At 36.0% G+C, this 23,876-nt stretch overlaps 1 protein-coding gene across 1 annotated transcript; it reads left to right on the top strand.

The window, feature by feature from the left end:
* The first annotated feature begins 1,587 nt into the window (after positions 1 to 1,587).
* LOC128510323 (cadherin-like protein 26) lies at positions 1,588 to 23,330 on the top strand. The gene is made up of 16 exons (XM_053482529.1): positions 1,588 to 1,629; positions 3,540 to 3,611; positions 3,714 to 3,806; positions 4,771 to 4,926; positions 5,076 to 5,220; positions 6,004 to 6,185; positions 6,458 to 6,586; positions 7,273 to 7,458; positions 8,954 to 9,234; positions 9,535 to 9,677; positions 12,402 to 12,635; positions 13,072 to 13,293; positions 19,847 to 19,968; positions 21,050 to 21,157; positions 21,632 to 21,682; positions 23,271 to 23,330. Exons 1-16 carry the CDS (start codon positions 1,588 to 1,590, stop codon positions 23,328 to 23,330), a joined length of 2,226 nt encoding a protein of 741 aa, XP_053338504.1.
* Positions 23,331 to 23,876: the final 546 nt, after the last annotated feature.

The raw sequence follows: 23,876 nt of genomic DNA, 5'->3' as shown, positions 1-23,876 counted from the left end.
CAATGCACCAGAATTTAAGCACTTTAGATGTTTTAAACAATTGTAAAATTTGGGGTGGCCTCCCCATTTTTAGGAAAAAAAAAAAACATATGAAATATTCTTTTCATTAAAGTTTATTAAAGTTCATTAAAGTAAAGAAAAATTAATATTTGGTCACATATCCCTAGTTTCTGTAGAGTAGTGGTTATTATATTCGCCTCAGGGAGGATCCTGGTCAAAAGCTGGGCAGAAACATGCTGACGGTAGGGCATTGGTGCCTCATTTGAAGGTTTCTCTCCTGCCATGCAAAAAGTTGCATATCCCGAGTTCACCATAACCTTTCCAGGCTTGTAACAGCTTTTTTTTTAGGTGTTGTTTTGTTTTGATGGGTTCCTAACTCCAGGCTCCTCTTTAGAATATAAAATGCATGCTCAGTTGAGGTTAAGGTCTGGAGACCACCCTGATAAAGTTAATCATGTTGGCAGTTTGTTTTGATGCATTATAGAATTAAACTGGAGGCATTTCTTTGTTATTCGCAAAAAGAATCTTTCTACTTTTGATACCATCATGAGCTTCATCTTCATTAAAGGTTAGTGAGCCTGTTTCAAAAGCAAACCATGCACTTACTTAAGCTTTCACTCTACCTGTACCATGCTTGACTGACTAGCTTGTATGTTTTGGATCATACGTTTAAAACGTATGTTTTGGATTTACGTCAAAAGTCTTAATGCTGATGAGTTGATTGCATCTTGTGAAATGGTCTCTATATTTATGCTCTCTACATTCACTCTAATCCAATCTAGTGGATTGTAGTTCCTTCACCCCTGCCCCTGGAGGTTGTTCATAAAAGTATTAATTATAATTTTTTTGCAGCATACATCTAGTAATTTTAAGAGGGACGCTTTAGAGGTTAAATAAAAAAAACACACAAACACAACCAGTTTCGAAAAACCTGCAGTTTTCATTGTTGTTTAAGAGTTTTTTGGCTATTATTATGTATAAAGCAATTAAATCTAATCTAATCTAATCTAATCCAATCTAATATAACATAATATAATACAATACAATATACGCAATTTAAAGTAAACTAAATCATTGTAAAACATACTGTATTAGCTAATAGGTAAAATACTTATAGAGTGCTTGTATAAACTGTTAAATAAAGAAAACTGTGGTGTGTCTGATTTGTCTAATTAGATTGATGACACTCTATTCGGCGGTAAAAAAAAAATAATTAAAAATGAGTTTGATAGCTTTTTGGTCTTTACTGTGGCGTTCATTTTGGTATGTTGTCTAACAAGCCTGGTTGGTCTGGACCAACCTTAACTCACTCTTAGCGTTGTTTCAGCTCAAGATGCTACTTGCAGCCACTGTGCAGCAGTCTTTATAAATCTGGGGTGTATGCAAGCACATTATGGCTTGTTATCAAAGTCGTATTAATGATGGAATATACTGTAGGCCTGTTTAAGAAGTTTATTCTATATCAGAACTAATAGAGTGACTTTTAATTAGCCGGTTTCATAATGTGACTAACGCATTCAAATTGGCAATTACGTTTAATATTGAACAGGCGGCAAACAGTGGCAAAGATCGTACACATGGGTAATCATGGTGGTGTCCAGAAAGCCACAGATATGGCAGCAATACAGCGTGCTGTTGTGCTAAACCGAAGATGGTGCCATCCGTGGAATCGTGTGGTTCATGTAATTTTTTTCTTTAGGCAAAACTTCAGCCCTTATCATATTTTGCCTGAGGATTTTAAAAAAGTTTCGCCTTCCAAGGCAACAGATTATGGAGCTTCTTGACCTGCTCAGACCTGTGCTTTCCAGGCCAACGCAATGTACTTACATTTACATTTACATTTAGGCATTTGGCAGACGCTCTTATCCAGAGCGACTTACAAAAAGTGCTTTAATGTTTACAACATTGGATACATACTTACACTGGGTTAACTAGGTTAATAACTAAGTACCATTAGTCCAACACAACGAGTTTTTTTTTTTTTTTTTTTTTTTTCGGGGGGGTTTAGTCCAAATACTGGAGAAACAGATGCGTCTTGAGTCGTCGTTTAAAGATAGTCAAAGTCTCTGATGTACGGACATCTAGAGGAAGTTCATTTCACCACCTAGGTGCCAGAACAGAAAAGAGTCTGGATGAATGCCGCCCTCGATCCCTGAGAGATGGTGGGATGAGGCGAGCAGTGCTGGAGGATCGGAGGGAACGTGGTGCAGTTCGTGGTGTAATTAGCGCAGAGAGGTAAGTGGGTGCTGGGCCATTTTTAGCTTTGTAGGCAAGCATCAGTGTTTTGAATTTGATGCGGGCAGCTACAGGAAGCCAGTGCAGGGAGCGGAGGAGTGGGGTGGTGTGGGAAAACTTGGGGAGGTTAAAAACGAGTCGTGCTGCTGCATTCTGGATCAGTTGCAGAGGACGAATCGTGGACAAAGGCAGGCCTGCCAGGAGCGAGTTGCAGTAGTCCAGTCTTGAAATAACGAGGGACTGAACAAGCACCTGAGTAGCCTGTGAAGAAAGAAATGGGCGAATTCTTCTGATATTGTAAAGAAGAAATCGACAAGAGCGAGTAAGGTTAGCGATGTGTGGGGAAAATGACAGATGATTGTCCACGGTTACCCCAAGATTGCGGGCAGTGGTTGAGGGAGTGATTTGGTTGTTGTCCATGGATATCACAAGGTCTTGACCTGGAGATGAGTCACAAGGGATAAACAACAGTTCGGTTTTACTGAGATTAAGCTTCAGCTGATGAGCAGCCATCCAAAATGAGATGTCTGCCAGACATGCTGAGATCCGGGTGGAAACCTGAGTGTCAGAGGGAGGAAAGGAGAGAACAAGTTGGGTGTCATCTGCATAACAGTGGTACTTATGCTCTATGTCCTGATGTCTAGCTACTTGCTGCTTTTTGTTTAAAATATGTTTCCTTGATTATTAGCCATCATCCATGACTGGATTGACTTTTCTTTTAACACGTTTTATTTCATGATGAAATTTGATTTAGTTAAATGAGGAAATAAACTTGGAAGTTTCAAACCCTGCATCCATTCATTTTTCTGAGTGATTGTAATACTTAAAATCTCTTCACTTTTGATGAGCCAGTGCAGTTATGGCTCACAGCTCAGCTTAAACGGCAGGGATTATGAATGCTTTTTGACAGTTGGACAAAGTGTGTTGAAAAGAAATTATTATATATATTCATATATATATATATATATATATATATATGAATTTTTAGACTCACACTTGCATGTATATATAATTAAAATAATAATAATTAGAACTTTATTAATCCCAGAGGGAAATTGCTCAATTTTCGCATATCCCAATTAGGAAACTGGGGTCAGAGCGCAGGGTCAGCCAGTTTTACAGCGCCCCTGGAGCACATAGGGTTAAGGGCCTTGCTCAAGGGCTCAACAGTGGCAACTTGGCGATGCTGGGGTTCGAACCCCCGACCTTCCGATCAGTAACCCAGTAACCCACAGCCTTAACCGACAGGTTGCAGGTTTAGTTTTATGTCTGTATTTGTGCTTGTCTTTTTTGTATGTTTTTAGTGTTTTCAGCAGTGGGCAGAGAGTTCACCTGGTGAACTGAGGAGCCAGGAGAATAAAAATGAAAAAACAAGTGTATGTATCAATTATCTTATCCCACTGATGGATGTATTATAATACAAAAATAAAATGGACTTGTGCTATTAATAATAACTATTGGAATTTGATATTATATAGCATGTTCTTATTCGGAACAAGAGGAGATGGGTGCTGTCTACTTTTGAAATTGAAGAGAACCTTCTTGGACCTTTTCCCCAACTGTTAACACAGGTACCTCTTGTCAGACATCGGTGTAACTGACAAGATATATAGATGCAGTTCCTTATAATACATCTGTGTATACTGTTTTATGTTGTACATTTGCAGAAACCTAATAATTGGATTTTCAACAAATTGATTTATAAGATTATTTTAAAAGTATGTTTATCCTATGTTTTATAAAATTGTGTTAATCAAATATTAATATTAATCTCATATAACAATCCAAAGGTTTTAAATATTTGGTTTGTTTAGTCTATAATTACACACAGGTCTAAAACAAAGAGGTGTAAAACCAAAAATCTAGTTGACTGAAAGCCAGGCATTTAAAAAGTTTTAAAATAACAATTACATATAAATGAATGTACCATAAACATCCAGAATTAGTAAATACTCACTATGTACATAAGTATTTAAGTGCAAAAAAAAAGATACTCTTTTAACTATTTAAAATATAACTGTTTAAACAAGAACTTTACTTCTTAAAGAGGTAAAATGTTGAAATAAATTAGGTTTCATTATTAGTAAATTGAATTATTGGTAAATAATAGAACACTAACCCAAAGACAACGTAGGATAGTTCTATGTTGTATGCTGATTATAACATTAATAATATCTAAAATACTTAAAATAGAAAAAAAGAAGCATGATGAATTAAAAAAGCACTTTCTTTCCTGTAATTTAAGGGGTAAATATTAAAAGTTAAAGTATTCAGTTACAGATTCTCTTAAACATTTTCACCTCTACTTAATTTGACATCTCTAATTTAAGAAAATATTGTAACATTGATAATGATGTAACATCTTCTCATAACTGAATCACGCTGTAGGTAGCTCTAACCCTAGCTACATGCCATAGTAAATGAAATAAAGATTGCTATAACCAGGCTGCTATGTTATACAATGTTTACGTCAGATTTTCTAGACTCTTTTTTTTTCATTAAATCTTGTCTTACCTTTTACACTTTTGGCCTCAGTTGCACAACGATCAGTACATAAATGGAGCCACCAAATTCCGTCTCAGTGGTCAGGGTGTGACAGAGGAACCGAAGGGTGTGTTTACGATTAAACAAAAAACTGGTGAAATCTTCATACACAAGCCCCTAGACCGAGAAGCATATTCTATTTTAAAAGTAAGTTATCAGTTTTTCACATAAATCTGATTAATTGATTGATTTCACATTCATCTGATTTATTGATTTATTGATTGATTGATTATTTTTTTTCAATGCAATGAATTCTAATGAGGCATAAACTGTCTTATTATATATTTTAATCATAGGTGCAGTTTGATGTGTTGGATCAGAATGATACCTTGGTTGACAAATCATTATATTTCAATGTGATCATAACAGACAAGAATGATAATCCACCAGTATTTTTTCCTGATATTTTAATTGTATACCTTCCAGAGAACCTAAAAGAAGGTAACTATTATGCAATAAAATTTAATAAAAGAAGGAGTGTAATTTTATAATGTAATTTTTTTAATATTTACTTATATCTATATTATGAACGGTGTGAAGAAACTTTAGGTCAGTCAATAAATTTATGGACATTTAGATATTGAAGAAAGCGGCATACAATTATATGATGTTAAAATATAAAATTTGCTGGTCTGTAAAGGGATCATTTAATAATAATAATTTTCTGGTGTTAGTGTTGGCTTCTGAGTAGAAAATAACTATCACTATGACATTATTAACATAACTTTCCAAAAATGTTAGCTGATAATTAGTTCAAGCTTAAAGGATAATAATAAGAAGAAAAAGAAGAAAAAGAAGAAGAAGAGAATAAAAAGTTTAATGGTTTAAAATGATTCTCAAAGTTTCATAGATGTATTAAACAGAACTACAGTGGTGGAGGTGAGTTATTAGGCAAAATTTTGTATTGCGAAATACATTTTTCCATAGGAAATAATGTAAATGCAGATTATCTGTTTCACTCGAAACTATTACCAATATTACTGAATAATTTCCAACACTATAATCATATTTTTGCATGTGGAGAGACATGTAAATAAAAAATGTATGAAAATGAAAAGATATACGTAAACTCACTTCAGTTCAGCTTGGTTCAGTCGCTCATACAGTACATGCCAAGACAAAATTTTGGCACAGTTTTAGTTCATTAGGCAAACATTCTTAAGATCCATATGTCGAAATTATACATTTCAGCATTCTAATCACGGTCAATTCTCACTGCATTAGGTATACTTCCATATTCACTGAAAGCCAGCGACAGAGATGAGGAAGGCAAAGACAACTCTCGCATCTCAATGAGAATAGTGTCTCAGTATCCAGCTGTTCCAATATTTTTCCTGAAACCCTTTGTTAGCATGCAAAACAGCTTGGTCTCAAAGCTCGGCTTTATCGGGTGCTTTGATTATGATGTGAGTGTGAACATAAACACAGCTTACGTTTGTCAATATAAATACATATATTACTGTACAACATATTGTACCTCTATTACAAATATGTTATACAATTTATGTTAAAAACATTTTGTTTATGCTATTATGTTACCATTGATATATACTATTTATGTTAATGCATAATATAACATCGCCACCCTTGAATTATTAAATAAAGGATTATTACAGTACTGCATTTTTGGGACAGTGTATGTTTAACATTATATAATGTATATCCTCGCTTGCTTTAGAAAGTAAAGTCTTACAAAATCCTTGTTGAAGCTCGGGATCATGGAAAGCCATCACTCTCATCCACTGCAACTATAAATGTCTTCATCACTGACTCCAACACACATGCACCTGTTTTCACTCTTCCAAAGGTGAGGATTTGCAAACTTTTCATACAATGCAATACACTGGAGCCCGAAAGGTCTGCTCCAATACCACCCCTTTTATCTTATCAATGACATAATGTATGGATTGCTTTCAAGATTGCATCTTGGTTCCAAGATGGCGCCGGTGAGGTTGGTTGCCTTCACGCCTGCTGCAACCTCTTTTTCTTTGTTTTTGCCTTCAAACTGGCTTTCATTCATTTTAAACCAATAAATTCCAAAAACCTGGGTTACCAGGTTACTAACTACAATAAGTGCCATCAGTCAAACACAGTAGTTTTTTTTTTTTTTCTTCTGAAGCTAAAGTTCAAGTATTTAAGAAATTGTTATACAATGTACACACAATTCAACAGTTTTTATCCCGCATCCGAACTGAGATCCTGAGGGAGAATGAAGGATATTTTAACACATCAACCTCAAACGCGCAGTGCCAAACTTTTAATAGAACATCACCTGCCCCACCAAAGTTGATGTGTGTAAAGTAACTAAAAAGAAAATATTGTCTTACATGCTGCTTAAATGGATTTTGGAAGGTTTACTTTGTCTGTAAAACTATGTTTGTTAATAATAATGATAATAATAATAATAATAATAATAATAATAATAATAATAATAATAAAACCTACCTTATATATATTAACCGTATTAACATATACATAATTATATTGGTCCAGTTCAGTGCTCAAGTCAATGAGATGGAAACAAATAAGGAGATTTTAAGGATTCCTGTGACAGACCAGGACACTCCCAAAACTCCAGCATCCAGAGCAGTGTTCACTATTCTGAAGGGTAATGAGGAGGGCAACTACAAGATAGAAACAGACCCCATTACCAATGAAGGAGTGCTGACTGTCATCAAGGTAAATACTGTATAAGAAATCCACCATATGTTTTATTAGTTATTTTGCCTATTATGTAATTTTAATTCCTAGGATAGAAAAGATGAAAGATAAAGTGTTTTAAATGTTACAATTTAGAAATTTTGTGTGTTACATTCTTGTATAATATAAATATTAAACATATTTATTCTTATTTGGGTCTCTATTTTTACCATGTGGTTGGAGGGGTTTTAGCTCTGGGTCAGAGATGAATGCAATTTTTAAGGATTCGGGTTAATTTTAATGAACTGAATTAAAATTAAAAGATGACGTCTTCTCAGGAAGCTCTTCAGTAATGCGTTGGGTTTAGAAATTCTTCGTTGCAGGACTTTAGAGTTCTGCCACGAGGTTTTTTGAAGGTCTTGGAGAGCGGCTGAGCGAAGAGAGAGCTTGCTCCGGCCTCCAGACCTGTAGATGATGTTCAGACGTGCCAGGGCTGCTTAGACCTTGGGTTTTTGACCCTTCAGGGTCAGTCCGTCCTACGGATGATTAGTCCAATTGGATGTGGTTGCGGGGCTTAGCCACACCTCGGGTCATTGCCCCTTTTGTGCATACATTAGTCTGATGTTTCAGCTGTCACATGGGGTCCATACGGTGGAAGTTTTTAGTACCTTCATAAAGTAATTATTGCATGTGGCCAATTTTTTGTGTACACCAATGTTCTTTGACTAAATCAAACATACACACAGGAATAAAACATACTAATTATATATATATATATATATATATATATATAGTTTTGCCATGCTGAAACGCTTTAAAGATTGTCTGAAATAGTGTCTCTGCTGTACTGTATGCCTCTTTGTTCGTTGAGCCACGAGGTGAAACACGGCACAACCCGTGTCCTGGGGTCAATGCCAGTGTCAAAGTGTGACTTGGTGGTTTTCCTCCCCAAGTTGGGGTGGAGCTGTTAAACTGTCTGCTTTGTTTACCAGATCGCCGATTCACACCATTTTATTTGGCTTTAATTTGCAGCATTTGGTCTCAGTCTCTAGGCACAGTGGAACTTCCTGTCCCATGCCTGGTTAAGTTCCCCGCGGCTTCGTTTCACACACGATGCTTTATGTATGCGGATGAGATAAGGGATGGCGCCATTCGGCTGGGAGCAGGGTTCTGGAATGTAATAGATTGATTGCCCACGCTGGGGCCTGTTCATTTATACATTGTGTAAGAACAAATGTGAGATTGAGTGGAACCCTGCTATGATATGTACGTAAAAGGATTGTTATATCAATCTTATATTGATTGGTTAAATGCTGCAATTTTATACAGACATTTCACTTTACATTTCTGCCTTTTAAGCCTTTCATTCTTGCTTCTTTATGCACAGGTGCAAAGAAAATGAGCATTCTCAAAACTTTAGTAAATCTGGTGGCCAATTTTTTTCAGTTTGGCGAATAAAAATGTTTATTAAAGAAAAACAAAATGCACTTTAAGAAATATATTTAGTGTGCATGTTTATCTCCTCATTCCACAGGGAAAGGATTATGAGAGAACTACTCTAGCTGAGCTGGAAGTAAGAGTGGAAAATGAAGAGCCATTATTTGTATGCATTAATGGAAGGCCATTTACTCCTGTACCAAAGGCTTTAAAAAATTACAGCACGGCTAAAATTGCTGTCAAAGTAATTGATGTGAATGACCCACCCGTGTTTCGGAATAAAATTCAGAAGATTTACAGGATTGAGGGGGAGGAGCCGGGAGATGTGTTGTATACACCCACAGTCACAGATGAGGATTCAGATCCAGCAAACATTAGGTACAGTATGAGTGAAAAGTAACAGAGTTATACTGTATATATGGCCATGAAGTTATATACAGTCGTGCTACAGTGGCCCTAAAAATGATTTTGACACTTAATTGACACAAATGTATGAAGTTCACTACATTAGGGGAAAAAAAAAGAAAACCTCAAACCAAGTGGCATTTATACTCAACTAAATAATCAAATCAATCCAGGAAACATCTGAAAGATACTTCTCCAGAAGCTGCTGTTTTGTAAATTTTGTGTATTTGTGATTTTTTCAAGAGCTGAATTTTTTTTGATGTGTGTCTCAAGGTATGAGCTAGTACATGATCCAGCTCAGTGGATGTCCATAGACCCAAAGACAGGCAAGATTACCCTGGTGAAGAAGTTGGACCATGAGTCTCCCTATCTCCAGAACAGTACCTACACTGTCACGATGCGAGCGATAGATGATGGTACGACCTTCTAGCTCAGACATACCTAACATTCTACTGGAACCTGTAGGTGTACTGCACAAACAAATTAACCTCAAACAAACCTGAATGTGCTGTTATGTAACTAATAATAAATACCATACCATACCATGCCATACCATACCACTTTATTTCTAAAGCACTTTAAAACAACAACAAAGCTGACCAAAGTGCTGGACAAAAGTCAACAATCAGGCCATAAACAGCAGGGTGTTTTAAAATAAAACGTTAAATTGATAAATAAAAAATTAAAATAAAAAATTAAAATGATGGTAACAAGAAAAAGAAACAACTAAGAGCATAGCGACACAATAACATACTAATAATAATAATAGTCATAATAAAAATAATGATAATCAAAAGAGAAACAAGATATAAAACCAAAAACATCCTAATAAAATGCTTCACACTGGGTTGAAGGCCAGAGAGTAAAAATGAGTTTTTAACCGTGATTTAAAAACAGCCACTGATGGAGCTTGTCGAATGAGTAAGGGTAACACATTCCATAGTTGAGGAGCAGCTACTGAAAAGGAATGATCACCTTGAAGTTTGCATCAGGTTTTTGGAATTTGTTTCCAAAAGAAAGATGGAGCAAGACCATTTAAACACTTAAATACAATTAAAAGAATTTTAAAACAGATCCGAAAGTACACTGGAAGCCAGTGAAGGGAAGCCAAGATTGGGGTAATATGCTCTCGTCTGCCTATACCAGTGAAATAATGAGCTGTGGCATTTTGCACCAACTGTAAGTGAGCCATAGTGGTGTGGCTGATTCCAAAGAACAAAGCATTACAATAGTCAAGACGAGAGGTTCTAAAAGCATGGACAACCGATTCCAGGTCCCGCCTTGACAATATAGGCTTAATCTTTGCTACTCGCCTCAAATGGAAAAACCAGGATTTTACCACAGCATTTACGTGACTATCCTTTTTTAGAGTAGGATCCATTTTAATACCCAAATTTGTAATCAAGGCTTTCTCAAATGGGGCCAAAGTGGAGAGGACAAAGCGAGGAGATTTGCGGGAGACATTGGGTCTAAACAACATAACTTCGGTCTTTTCCTCATTGACATTCAAGAAAATAAAAGCCAACCATCTTTTACCATCAACAAGGCAGTCCAGAAAAAGCTTGACAGAACATACACCACTGTGCTTTAATGGGAGGTGAACCTGACAGTCATCTGCATAAAAATGAAAGGAGATGTTATATTTCCAGAAAATAGCTCTGAGTGGGAGCAAATACAAGAAAAATAAAAGTGGACCAAGAATGGAGCCCTGTGGTACCCCCCAAGGAAGGGCAGCAGAGTTGGAAGTGAAACCATCTATATTAACACAGAAGGTTCTATCAGAGAGGTAGGACCTAAACCACTGCAAGGCTGAGCCTGTAATGCCCACCCACTGTTCCAACCTGGATAAAAGAATCTCATGGTCTATGGTGTCAAAAGCCGCTGTTAAATCTAGAAGCACAAGTAGTACAGAATCTTCAAGGGTCGGTTGCTAAAAAAATGTCATTAAAAACTCTTTAAAGAGCAGACTCAGTGCTATGGTGAGTTTTAAACCCAGACTGAAACACTTCCAAAATTGCCTGTTCATCAAGGAAGGGTTGCAGTTGCAAATAGACAGTTTTTTCCAGAAGTTTGGCCAAAAAAGGCAGCTTAGACATAGGCCTAAAATTTGACAAAACAGAAGGATCCAGGCCAGACTTTTTTAGTAAGGGTTGCACCACAGCGTGTTTAAAATTTTTCGGCATCACACTAGCAAGAATAAAAGGACCCAAAGTGGGGAAAACTTCCTTAACAAAATTAGGAGGGGTAACATCAAAAGGAGAGCCAGATGGCTTACTACTGGATACCAGATCCTCTAAAAAAAAGAAAGGGAGACAGGTTCAAAATGCTCGAACACATTCATACAAGGTCTTAAAATTGGTGGGTCGCTAACAGATGGTAAAATAAGGGACCTGATGTGTATAACCTTTAATATAAATGTGATGTTGATATGTTGATGCATCTTAATGGTGTCTTTGAGAAAAGAGATTATATAACCTTTTTTCCAGTTCCTATAACAGCATAAGCTCAAGTGATTTTCCCCTTTCATAGTATACTATATGGCTAAAAGCTGGACATGACCCTCACACCCATATTTAGTTCCTATTCAAAGTGTTTTCACAAAGTTGAAAGCATATAATTGTTATATAATGTTATCACACTACAGTTTCCCTTCTGTGGAACTAGGAGGCCAAACCTGTTTTAGCATGAAAATGTTGCTATGAAGAAACAAGCACCATGAAGACATGGTTTTATAAGGGTTGGATTGGATTAACTTACTCAGAGCCCTGATCTCAACCCTACTGGACCCTTTTAAGATGACCTGGAATATCTCCTGTCTAATGCTTATATTCTTTTTGTGTAATGATAGATGTGTAAATTAATTTAAACACTGAATAAATTTAAACAAATCAAATCTTTAAATGCTCCCTTCTTAGGTATTAAAAGACCTGGCATTAAAAGATTTTTAAGGAGTGTGTACAATGTGCTGTGATTCTATACCTGCTTACACATCAAACAATTACTCATTGGGCTAAAATTTTGAAAGTTCATTAAATTAGTCAGGATGACTGATTAGGGGTTTAAGTTAAATCATTACATTGAAACTGAATCATTACATTTTCGACTGGGTGTAATGTTTCTCATTTTATTTTGTGATACAGGGGAACCTCCTGCAACCAGTACAGGCACTCTGGTGGTCTATGTGGGAGATAAGAATGATAATGCACCCCATCTTACCTCCAACACTTCAGTGATGTGTGTGAATAAAGTTGACAGAGTCAGACTCATAGCAGAAGATACAGATGCTTTTCCCTTTAGTGGACCCTTTACCTTTATGCTTGGAAGAGATGATCAGGAGCTGCAGAACCTGTGGAAGCTTGAGAAAAGCATAGTAGGTGAGTAGTTAAAATAAGTGTACAATGCTGTTACAGTACATCACATAATGATCTCAAAGGCTTGCACTTTATTTTTTGGGAAAAGGCTCCAGTGTTAGAGTCTAATAAAGAGTCAGAAAAATGGTGAGAGTCCACTTGCTTAAGGTTTAATACAAACATGTCTATAGCTCATATGTAATGTATGCAACAAGCAGATTGCAGTATGCAATAAGCAGATCTGGAATTTAAATAATAAATGATCAGCGAACCACATTCCAAAACACAGCATGTCGCACTGGATGACAGAGGCAAATCAGAACATACATAATCTGACCTCATCGTCATCCTTGCCGACATTTACCTAAGTTTTTATGTTCCAGTTAGACTGTTCCATGGTCATTAGTTTTATTGTCTGTATGTTTTCTGTGTTTGTAATAAATCCTCATTACTATCCTAGGGACTGAAACCTCATTGATCAGTTTAAACATCTTGCCATATGGGAATTATACTGTTCCACTTAAGATTTTGGACCAACAGGGGGTGGAGGCACTTAACATCTTACAAGTGATGGTTTGTGACTGTGGGAAAGCAGATGTGTGTCGAAGACCAAGACCTCGATCATCCCGCCTTCATATAATAGCTATAGGAATTCTACTAGGAGCCCTGCTTATGATGCCTGGTAATAATTTTTTTTATGTGATACAATTAAAATCATGATAGTGAACTGTATTATTGTTGCCTATATGTGTCATATGTTTATATACTATTTTTGTCAAAAGTCCATAATCAGGTCTATGCTTTCACCCATTGTCACCCAATACATTTACATTTAGGCATTCAGCAGATGCTCTTATCCAGAGCGATTTTGTCGCTTTGTAGTTTCTATTATTGAATAGATTCTCACATTGAGTTACAATACTAGGTTACAAACTAATACAAATAAAAAAAAAAGCAGTGTGGAGACTGGCAAGAAAGAGTCATCTGTAAAGTCTCTCCATCTTATAGTATATTAAAAAACACTACACCAATACATTTTTTGATGATTTACTATGTGAATGTAATTGTTTGTTGAAAATATGCACTCATTTCAAACCTGGTGGTTGCAACATCCTCCAAAAAAAAGTTGAGACATGGCCAATATAAGACAAATAACAATGTGACAAGTAGAAATTACAAGATGATAAAAATGCTGCTAAAGTGCTGTTAAAGAAGTGAACAAATTATGTCTTAGTATACAAGAAGTAGGCCCTTTTAAAGAAAGGATGGACTGAGAGTCACCAATTTGCCAACAAATGCCCCGGCAAATGGAACACTAGTTTCAGGATAACGTCTCAGGTTACTTTGCTGTAACGAGATGCTGCGTGAAAACGCTATGGGAACATCTTTCTTCATGTTGCCGGTTGTGAAGCATGTGTGTATTAAAAATGCCAAATTTTGGCTTATATAACCTTGGTCCCCCCGGGTTATTAATAGGGGTAAACCGGAAACATTCCTTAGATCGATTTTGAAGGGACGCCCAGTCATGCAGGCAGTGCGTCATTGGAGGGCAGCGCAGCGTGTCCCTTTTTAGGGAACAGGGTTACAGGAAAGTAACCCGAGATGTTCCCATTCAAAGGCTACATTCAATGCTGCATGAAAACGCAATGGGAACGAAAAATACCAACGGCGCCGCATTGCAAGTGTCTGGACCCCAAGGTTGTGTAGCGTGTGCGCACAAAGGCCGAGGAGGTCTTAGAACTATCACTGGGAGGCTGACTCGAGGACCCGTGAGCCCGGAGTAGCATGAACATCCAGACTATAAAATCTAACAAATATGTGCGGAGAGGACCAACCTGCCGCGTCACACACTTGCTGCAGGAGAATACCTCTTGCCAGCGGAATAGATGAGGTGATTCCCCTGGTTGAATGAGCCCTAATTCCTAGAGGATAAGTAAGCCCACGCGCCTCATAGGAGAGGGCAATAGCATCTCTCCCCCAGCTTGACAAGGTCTGTGTAGTGATGGCCGCTCTGACTTACGCTCTGCTCTGACTTACGCCACTGGCTGGTGCAGTGGATGTAAATCTGGAGAGCACGTAGTTGACACAGTAAGTGAAGTCTCTTCTGCTCCGGAGGCGGAGAGCAGAAAGCTTCAAGATCCACAGGGTGCAAGGTTAAGAATGGAACGCTCGGAAGATAGTCCCAGGGGCAAAGTCTAGGCAGGATGGGAAGACGGACAAAGCGTGCAGATCTCTAATTCTCTTTAGAGAGGTAATGGCAATCAGAAAAAACATCTTAAGGGTCAGAAACCTGACAGGCGCTGACTCTAGTGGTTCAAAAGGGGTGTCAATTAGACCTTCAAGCACGAATAAATCCCACGAAGGGACAGTGGCTCTAGTGGGTGGCCTCAACCATTTAGCTCCACGAATGAAACGGCCAACTAAAGGGTGCTTTCCCACGAAAACCCAATTAATCAGAACGTGGCAGGCTGAAATAGCAGCTACGTATGTTCTGAGAGTACTACGTAGGGCAGAAGCCCACAGATCTGCAGAAACTGAAACAATTCGGCAGTGGACTGGGTCTACATGTTTTGTCATGCACCAACTTTCAAATACATTCCATTTGAGGGCATAAGCTTTTCTAGTGGAGGGAGCCCTAGCACTTAGAATAGTCTTAATTACGCTTACTGGAAGACCAGCTTGACTTAGTTGGTTCCGTTCAGGGGCCAAACGTAGTCTTAATTACGCTTACTGGAAGACCAGCTTGACTTAGTTGGTTCCGTTCAGGGGCCAAACGTAAAGTTTCCAAAGCTCAGGCCAGGGATGAAATATTATCCCCTGCATCTGAGACAGAAGATCCCTCCTCACTGGAATCACCAACGGTGAGCTGTCGAGGAGAGATATTAGATCTAAGAACCACACTCTGGTCGGCCAACAGGGCGCTATCAGTAAGAGGCGCAAACCCTGTTGACGACCCTCGCCAAGACTCCCGGGAGCAGAGCTACAGATGTCGCCATTGTTGACTGCGGGTGTGTTCTTATTAACGTTAATTACCGCCAGCCGGCACGAATAGGCGGCTCCGTCACTTTGCCGCCTATTCAGGGAGCCTAAAGGGTGAGCGAGTAGCGATAGTAGATTTGGGCACACACCCATCACAGGCGCACGCCGTGACAGAAAGTAAAGATAAGGATCATGATGCTCAACATCCCGGAGCCCAAACCCCATTTCAATTAAATTAACAAATATTGTAAGTAAATAACAATAGCCCACGTTTAGAAAAGCATTTTTATTTAGATTATAAAAAATAATCCTGCATGTGTTTTAGGTGTTCCAGCTGCCACTGTTCTGATGGCTCTGACAGAGTAAATCTTTTTGTAACTAACCTGTAAATTTCCATGTAGAACAGGTACACTAAATAAAGTAAACTGCTGTGTCATTGATACAAAGTAAGTTTTCTACATTGATCTGATGAAAAAAAAAATTATTTCCTATACGAAACTGATATTTTTACGTTGCTTAAAAGCATACATTTCAGCTCCTGGTTAAACTTAAATTTAATTCGTTCACTCAAAGGACAATTTCTACTTCAAACCAAAAGTTCGCCGTGGCACGTGACCTCATGATGTAGTATTATCGCGGACTGAATCCCGTTCTGCTGCCGGCCATCGTTTTTCAAAGAAAATAACAGGTAAGAAAGCAAACTCATGTCATTTTTATGTTAAATGTATCTCTTCCGTGAGCAAATTTATGATTTATGTTAGGAACAACTACTTTGTAGATTGAGTTTTGCGTCCGTGTTTGCTGGCTAAAAACACCTATACAGTATTACTTACAGTAGCATTAGCAAACTAACGCGGTTATTTTCGAAAACACAGGAGTTTCTACGCTAAGTCGGCTGTGCCGAATAAAATGAAATTAATTATATTTAACTACCGTTGGTTAACGATGTAAAAATTAATAGGAAAGTGATCTAAACATAGAACGGCCAGTTTGGAGTGAGTGATGTTTGTACTGTACTTATAGTTATTAAAACCTTCTGGACTTGCTAACGTGTAAGTAATGTAATATCACTAAAACTATATTCCCTCGTATGAAACAGGGCATTAGCACATGTTCCTGACATACTGGTAACACTTTATGACACGTTTTTAACGTTATCAGTATATAATCCCTAATACTGGCAGCAATTTTTCACGTTGATTTAACGTTACTACAAGTAAAAGTACAAAGGTCCACAAGTTGACCGATTAAATTAACCATGTAAATTAAATAAAATGGGAATATATATATATTCCAATTTGCTTGGTAATAGTAGCATGGCTTAATGGGCGGAGCACTGTCCGACTTTGAGCTAGTGGTCACTTAGACCAACAAGCTGAGGTTAGCCATTACTATGAAGTTTAAAAGTAAACATGAAATCTTTATTCACTTTTGTGTTTAAATGTCTGTTAGCTTTTCTGAAAGGGCATTATTTTACCCATACTGCAGACTGCTGGTAAGTCCCAGAATCCACAAATAAAAACATTATGTGGATAAATTTTGAAATGGAAATGATACAATAGAATTGCCGTGAATTTATTAAATGTCAGTGTAATCTAAATATCCTAAAATAAACTCCCTCGAAATGACAGAGCACTGAAAATTAGTAGTTGAATTATCTGATAATATCAGAGAATAATTTTAGTTATCCTGCAAAACTGAATTATGTTTATTGGTTTATTGTATTATCAGTAGTGAGCACTTACAAAGCAACAGAATGCAGTTATTTTAAAGGTGTGTGTGGGGTGGTGATTCTTTCTATACATACTGTAATTAAGATTTGCTAAGAACTTGAGCCAGTCCAAATTTTGTTTTTACTTTTTTTTTTTTAGATCAAAAATGAGTCTCTGAGAATTACAACTGCTCCACTTCAAGCAAGATTGCTGGTTTCCTTGGTCAAGCAACACTACAAACTAATTGAGATCATCAGAAACAAGGGAGGAATTGCCAGAGAGAAGACCAGAGATATAATCTTCATCTTCAAGTTCTTGATCTTGTATGTACTCACTCAAAAATAACAGAAATTAGCTTGGTGTTAAATGTAATATTGTGAATGGAAGCCACAGGAGCTGAGCAAGGCATCCAAATCAAGTTGGCTGTGACGCACTAAATTAAAACAAAACTAGCAGAATAAAACATTTTAGTTTAACTTCACAGCTTCACAGGTTAGTGAATGCTGTCTGAATACAGGTTTCAATGTCTGCCATGTTCATTTTATTACGCTTTAAAAGCCTAACATAATACTATGTTTGTTTTTACATGCCTAGAGCCTGGAGATGAATGTATGAAGAAAGTATCTCCTGAAATGTCTTATGGTGTATTTAGTGGAAGAAGTGGACCAACTGTTTAATCACTGGTAAGCATTTGTTCATGAAGCATTTTAACCTTAGGACTGAAAAATGTTACGAGGTCAGTGGCATTATCAGCACAAACTTTACACAGGGCCATATTTTTTTTTTTTAATCATAGTATGTATTTACATTAGTTACATACATGCTCCTTGAACTTGTGGAAAGACTTTACAGAAGAGCTGAAGCTGTTATAGCTGCAAATGTCCAACATCATATCAAACCCTATGGATTAAGAAGTGGATGTTACTCAAGTTCATATGCATGTGAAGGCAGGTGAGCCAATACTTTTGGCAATATAATGTAATATATAATGTGTGTGTATATGTATGTTCGTTGTTTTGGCCTATTCATTGACATAATTAAATTTAACTTAATGCATCATAATCCTAGGTGTTTTTTTGCACTCATAGGGAGCATCAAGTGATTTTTACATTCATACATCAGACACTGTTTTGCCAAATAGAGCAACTTGTCTAACAAATGTGCTTTCTTTTATTAGGTTGTTTAGAAAGGTGAAGCTCAGGCTGAACTTGAGAGGTGCTCGATGGCCCTGTTTGTCCTCAGGGAGGAAGAGGACTGTCTTCAGCCTATATTTAGGGAACATATTCTATATTGACATTAAAATATTAAATTTTGGTCACACTATTTGTCAAACAATTGTCAGATTTTCACATGGTTTGCAAATAGGATTATACAGTTTTTAAGCTTAAGTTATTAAAAATGCATTGTTTTATTGATTTTATTTTTGTTTTCTGTCTTTTATTGAGTACAACATGGTATGGTTTCAAGGATGGTAATAAATGTTTTCGGAGGAGAACTTGTTTGTTCATTGTCTTCATTTATAAATGTAACTTCTCTACAACTGCAATTTTTTTAAGTTGATCCAAAGTATCTTTATATATATATATATATATATATATATATATATATATATATATATATATATATATAATCCCTTAAATCTTTATTTGATGCAACTTAAAGTTAATTTTCTCAAACATTCAAAAAGTGGTTTAATTCAAGTTTATAATTTCGGGTTAGATTTAGCAGAATATTTAGATTAAGTAATATAGCCAACTAATTTATTTTGATTTAGAACAACTTAAAAAATTTTGTTTAATATACCTTTAAAATTTAGTTTACATGAACTTAAAAGTTTTAAGTTACATGAAAATGTTTTATTTACATTACATCAATGCTAAAAAATTAGGTGTGACAGATTACTTCATTTTTTTTAAGTTGAGCCAGTGTTATATTTTTTTCAGTGTACATCTGTATGAATAAATTGATATGATGAGCTATTGATCAGTGACTTATGTCAACAACTCAGTTCAGATGTAAGTAAATGAAAAGAAAGTAAATGGCTGCGCTGTTTGGAGGAGGGCCATGCTAATGACGATTTGGTCTGCTGTGTGTGTGTGTGCGTGCGTGCGTGTGTGTGTAAGAGAGAGAGAGAAAGTGAGGGGGTGTCAAGAGGTCACATGCTCATGAGAAGTCGTGGATTATTCACTCAAACAGAGGCTCAGCTGAAAAATGTTAGGCTTAACTTATCAGCATGTTAAACATTTTGTACTGTATTATTATTAGTTTGGGTAGATTGTTTTGCTTTTTGCTCATTGACACTATTTTTTATAGCAGCATTATTTAAATAGAATCATAATTCAGTAAAAAGGAAAAAAAGAAAGGAATTTCTTTATAAATAATTTATGCATGAAATATTCATTTGCAAGATTAAGACAGATTGCATTTGTAACTTTTTGAAATGAACCATGTTACTCATTAATAATTAAAGATGTCTTTAAACTATATCCTTAGGCATGTCTTACAAATCTAACAATGGAAATGCCTTTTTCTGTGTGTCTACAGCGTTTCTTCTGATGGCTTTTCTGCTCTCCTGCAAAGAAAAGAAAACTATGATCCCAAGTGATGAGACTCCTGACTGGTATCTTATTAATTCCAACATTGAGACACCTGGCACAGACTGCAAGGTTACTGAAAATGCATTATTATTGTTACGCATCATGAATACATTATCAAATTATATGATGGTAAGTTAAAATTATCTGCACTCTGGCTGTAGAATTCATTTCAATTAACTTTTAGAAAAAAGCATAATTTACTTTTTTAAAAGTGACTTTCCCCATAAGAAATAATGGAAACTCAAATTATTTGTTCCACAGCCCAAAAAAATAAATACATAAAAATAAATAACACAAAATATAAAGTAAAAATAAAACAAATTAACCTGCACTTTACCTAAAAGTAAAAAAAAAAAAAATTGTGCATGCGCTGTGTAAGTGTGTGTAAAGCTAAAGTAAGAGGAGAGGAGGATTAAGCCCCTCCACTTTCCCTCTGTTTGTCTTATACAGTAACCCTTCCTCCTGTCTTATTGGAGTTTCAAACACACACACACACACACTTACAGAAATACTGTTTTATCGGAAAAATTAACAGGGAACATTGAACACTCAAGTGAGTGCACACTATAACATAATCACTGCTGTAAAGCAAATTAACCTGCGCGACAGTGATAAATCAGTTTCTTGTCTCCAGTAATGATTCTCCTTAAGAAACTTTTAACTTCCTTAGAGTATTGGTCCAAATTTTGTTTGCAGATATCCAAACGCTTCTGTGAGTTGATTCAGCACCAGGTACACCATCAGACCACAAAAAAACAATAAATAACTGCACGCGGCTTTCCTTCTGTAGAAATTACAAGTGGAGCATCCATTTCTTGCGGGCACTGCTGTTACAAATAAACTAATGTAACATGTTTACACCTGCACAGCAGTGACGGAAAAAGACAGTAGTCTGAAAAGAGCTGATAAGACAGTGCGGCCAATGGAGGTTTTAATATAACCAGAGTGCGGATAATTTTTGACTTACACTTGTAAATTTTTATTACAAATGGTAAAATATGAAAGTCGCTTATCGTCATTATTTTTCATATAAAATGCACGTAAATGCAGAATTAGAAGTTTTGATTTATAATGTGAGTGTTCAAAGGAGCATGTGGACATGTAGTAACTTTGTGTTACAAGTGTTCTTGATATTATCTTTTTCATAAAGATGCCACCCAAAATACCCCAACTGGACATGAGCGAGAATGTTTTGAATACAACCAAACCTCTAGGTGCTCAAAATGTGATTTCAACACAGGAGTCATTGCTTCAAAATGTATGTGATCTCACTGAGCACCGATCTAGTACAACACACAGTACAATTTATTATTCAGTATTTTAACTATTGCTACTTTGTTTGCCGTCATAAACTTAAACACGTTATACATTTCTATTGCTATGATATTAAACACGTAAGAAAAAAGACTATAAAAATTAACACAACCTTTGTGTGTTTGTTGTCATTATATGTGTTCAATATTGTATAAAACATTTATGATTTAGTTTAGTTTCTCACTAATTTTGAAGCTTCTTTTAGCACAATATGATTTTAGGCTTCCTTTAACTCAGATAGCATTTTAGCATTTTCAACTATTTAGAAACATGATAATGACAGAACAATAACTCACACAAGCTCAGGGTTCAGAGAATAAATCAATCCTGACCATCTTTGTGATAAACATCAGATCCCTATTTATTTTTTTATTTATTTATTTATTTATTTATTCATTTATTTATTTATTTTCTGCAGGGTTTTGAATCAGGCATTGAACAACAAATGATTAGGAGATCTTTAAGACGGGTAAGTATTACTATGGTAAAAAAAAAAAAGTGTATTCACGGTTCCCGTTTACACAATGTCTGTATTGCTAGATTTGTGACGCCATTTGGTGTCAAGGCAAAATAGGGTTATACGCAAACTGCAAGCTTTAATTCAGTTTAGCTTTTAATAAACAAATTACACAAATACAACGAAAACAATGTTTAATTAGGTATGAAATGAATGTTTGCTAAAACTAAAGTTGCCATTGCAAATTGAACATTTACTGTATAACCTGTAGATGAATCCTATATTCACTGAAGATAATATTACAGCAAGCATTTTAAAACATTTGTACATGCAGTGCAACTGAAAGAAAACAATCTGCATTTACATCTTGATAAAAAAAAAAAAAAAAGTTTATCTGGCAAATCAAAATGCTAAACTCTAAGATCCACAATGTTAAAGATTAATATATATTTTTCAGTTTCCGTACTTGACCTGTAACCATGGAGTTGACCTGACCTTTGAATAAAAATTATAATGTCATCCATGCTGCTATAGTTTTTACAAAACCTTTAGACTTCAAAATACATTTCAAATGTCTTCTCCTAATAATAAACTAACAAAGACTGTTGACAATAAATGTAATGTCTTTATACTTGAAAAGTACCTAAAAAAATACTTCTATGAACTACACAATATTCATTTAGCATTTGGCATTACAGCAAGATTGTTTTGTAGCATGTGCATATTCGAGAAAATATCGCCGCCACTACTTGGTTCAGCGAATACCGCATACTGCGCAACATCGAATTAAAGGGAGTTTTTTTGTGGTTTATGAAAAAATGTGGAAATTTCCGCGCAAGTTTTCCAGTTACTGTCATATGTCAGTTTCCACTTTTAATTGTCTGCTGCAGGTGGTGCAATGCCACATTGCTCAGACATTTTATTTAGCTTTTTTTCCGCATTTACATATGTATAGCATGTAGGATCATGGGATATATCCTTCAAAAAGTAAAATGAACGCGAAAAACACGCATGAGAAGAGTTTTCCTTGCATTCATTGGGATTTGAACGGCAAGAAAAATGCATGCAATGTTTTTTTGACGCCATATAAACGCACAGCTGGAAAAATGCGCAGCCGGACAATCGCACATCACTAAAGCCTGTGTAAACTCTCATTGACTCCTATGTGTAGAAAACCCTCTGCGCCTGATCCGCTTACCAGACGCTACTAACACCAGAAAAAAGCTCGATTTTAACGCCCGTGTGAACAAAGCCTAAAAGGTTAAGTCTGGATCTGAAGAGGAGGATCTTATATCGCAAGATATAAGATGTCAAACCAGTAAACAGTATTAAAAATTTTTTTTTAAATGTAATTGTTTTGAGAATCTAGACATATCTAGAACCATGTAGCCTAAAGCTAGTTTAATCTTAAGACAAATATATATAGATATAAAGGACATGAACATAGACTAGACCAGGTAAGACACAAAACTAAACCAAAAAGATTTAAATTACCTAAAAGAAACAAGAGCAAAGCAAAATAACACACTGGCAAATTAGTTATACTTAACACAGGTACCACTGTATTTAACACATTATTTTTCCTGCATGCGCTTTTCAGAGTTCAACAAGACATTCTTATCGGCAGATAAAAAATTATGATATGATGGTAAGATGTTAGTGCTGTACTCTTTAAGACATACTATATGGCATTGAATGTAAATCCTAAATACATAACATAATATGAAAATGAAATCTTAATTTTTGTAAGTGTATACATGTGTAAAATGTATTCAGTTAAATCATTCTGAAATCATTAAAGTTTGAGTTTTGTTTAAATGAAATACTCTTGGCACTGTGGCAAAGTTAATTTTTCAAAGTTTATAATGTTTTTCATATTCTGAAAAAAAAAATTCTTTAATTTTTTGTGAAGCTGCTTTGAGACAATGACCATTGTTAAAAGCGCTATATAAATAAAATTGAATTAAATTGAATTGAATATTATGCTGATAGTAAGATCTGAACATAGCTGATAGGCTGACATCTTCTCCCCATCCAGGGCTCGATGAGCAGAAACTTATCTATTAACTACTCAGAAGACCTTCATATGAGACAAGCATTGTTGATTCAGCTTAATAAGGTAATTCGACTCTAATTTAGCTTCTAATTTAGGTAAGGTCCATTGCTCCATGGTCCAGTTCTGTTGCTAACAGGCCCATGGTAGGTG

Source organism: Clarias gariepinus, chromosome 22, assembly GCF_024256425.1.
Source record: "Clarias gariepinus isolate MV-2021 ecotype Netherlands chromosome 22, CGAR_prim_01v2, whole genome shotgun sequence".
NCBI classification, from domain to species: Eukaryota; Metazoa; Chordata; class Actinopteri; order Siluriformes; family Clariidae; genus Clarias; species Clarias gariepinus.
The sequence above is the reverse complement of the archived record's forward strand: the minus strand, read 5'-3'. Positions and strand labels throughout refer to the sequence as shown.